We start from the raw sequence: 1,027 nt of genomic DNA, 5'->3' as shown, positions 1-1,027 counted from the left end.
GGGTTCCCGTGCGGCTGAACAATGAGATCGTGTGGGACCACCCTCAGGTCACCTTCTCCCCCGTGAGTTCAGCTGGGCCTGAGAAGTGGGCCCAATCCTCCCTCCATAGCCCCACTCTTTCCTGAAATATCAGTTTTCTGCCCTGGACTTTGAACCTCTTCTGAGCTTCTCCTGGACTCTGACAGTGGACCTGGGACGCCCGTGTCCTTCTCTCCTCACTGACCGTGGCTCATTCCTCAGAACCTCTTGAGTGCCTGCGGTGTGGAGGAAAGATCACCTCCTTACTCTGACTTCCTGGCTAAGCTCAAGAAGACCCCTGTGCTGGTGAGAAGCAGCCTGATGCTAACTCGGGGCCATACAGACCCATTTCGGCCCCTCGGTGAACCCGATATGGCCTCCTGACTGAGAGGGCTGAGAGGAAGATGTTTCTGCACCCTTTCCCTCATCTCCCTCCCTCCCTCCCTTCCCCAGAACTGCTCCATTGCTTTCTGCCAGAGAATTAAGTGTGAGATCCCGTACTTCAGTGTGGAAGAAGAATTCTACGTCACTCTCCACGGCAACCTCTCATTCGACTGGTATATCGAAGTATGTGAGGTCTTGGGGCCTTGTGGGGCAGGCGCTGCTGCGCTACTCCAGGGCCCCCGGCCTGGCCACTACCCTGCCCTCTTCCACAGACATCGAGTAACCACCTCTTGGTGGTGAGCACAGCAGAGATCTTGTTTAACGACTCTACGTTTGCCTTGCTCCCGGGACAGGGGATGTTTGTGAGGTCCCAGGTAGCTGTCTCAGGCACAGAAGGCCTGCTGGAGGGTGGAGGAGAATCTGGGCTTGTGAGGATCATTGGAGCTGGGGAGGGGGAGGAGAGCAACAGCAGGGAGGAAGAAAGAGGGCTGGGTACTGGGGACACAGGGAAGGCAGAGGCTTTGGGGTCAGGGGCGCCCCGGCCCGACTGGCAAAAGCTCCAGAACCCTGGAGTCTGTCTCTTCTTATGTGTGTCTTTTCTCCACTTCCTCTCCCAGATAGAGAC

General features: G+C 57.0%; 1 protein-coding gene across 1 annotated transcript in view; it reads left to right on the top strand.

Moving 5' to 3' along the window:
• LOC104865021 (integrin alpha-M-like) overlaps positions 1-994 on the top strand; it is a gene marked incomplete at both ends in the record, with an annotated part of 2,259 nt that extends 1,265 nt beyond the window's left edge. The window contains 4 exons of the mRNA XM_010628350.3: positions 39-62; positions 241-324; positions 472-585; positions 675-994. Coding sequence (XP_010626652.3) covers positions 39-62; positions 241-324; positions 472-585; positions 675-994 — 542 coding nt within the window. The remainder of the gene's footprint in view (positions 1-38; positions 63-240; positions 325-471; positions 586-674) is intronic.
• Between the last annotated feature and the right edge of the window lie 33 nt (positions 995-1,027).

The sequence above is a fragment of the Fukomys damarensis genome, unplaced genomic scaffold (assembly GCF_012274545.1).
Source record: "Fukomys damarensis isolate Sample0158 unplaced genomic scaffold, DMR_v1.0_HiC HiC_scaffold_65529, whole genome shotgun sequence".
NCBI classification, from domain to species: Eukaryota; Metazoa; Chordata; class Mammalia; order Rodentia; family Bathyergidae; genus Fukomys; species Fukomys damarensis.
This window is presented reverse-complemented; position numbering and strand designations above follow the sequence as displayed.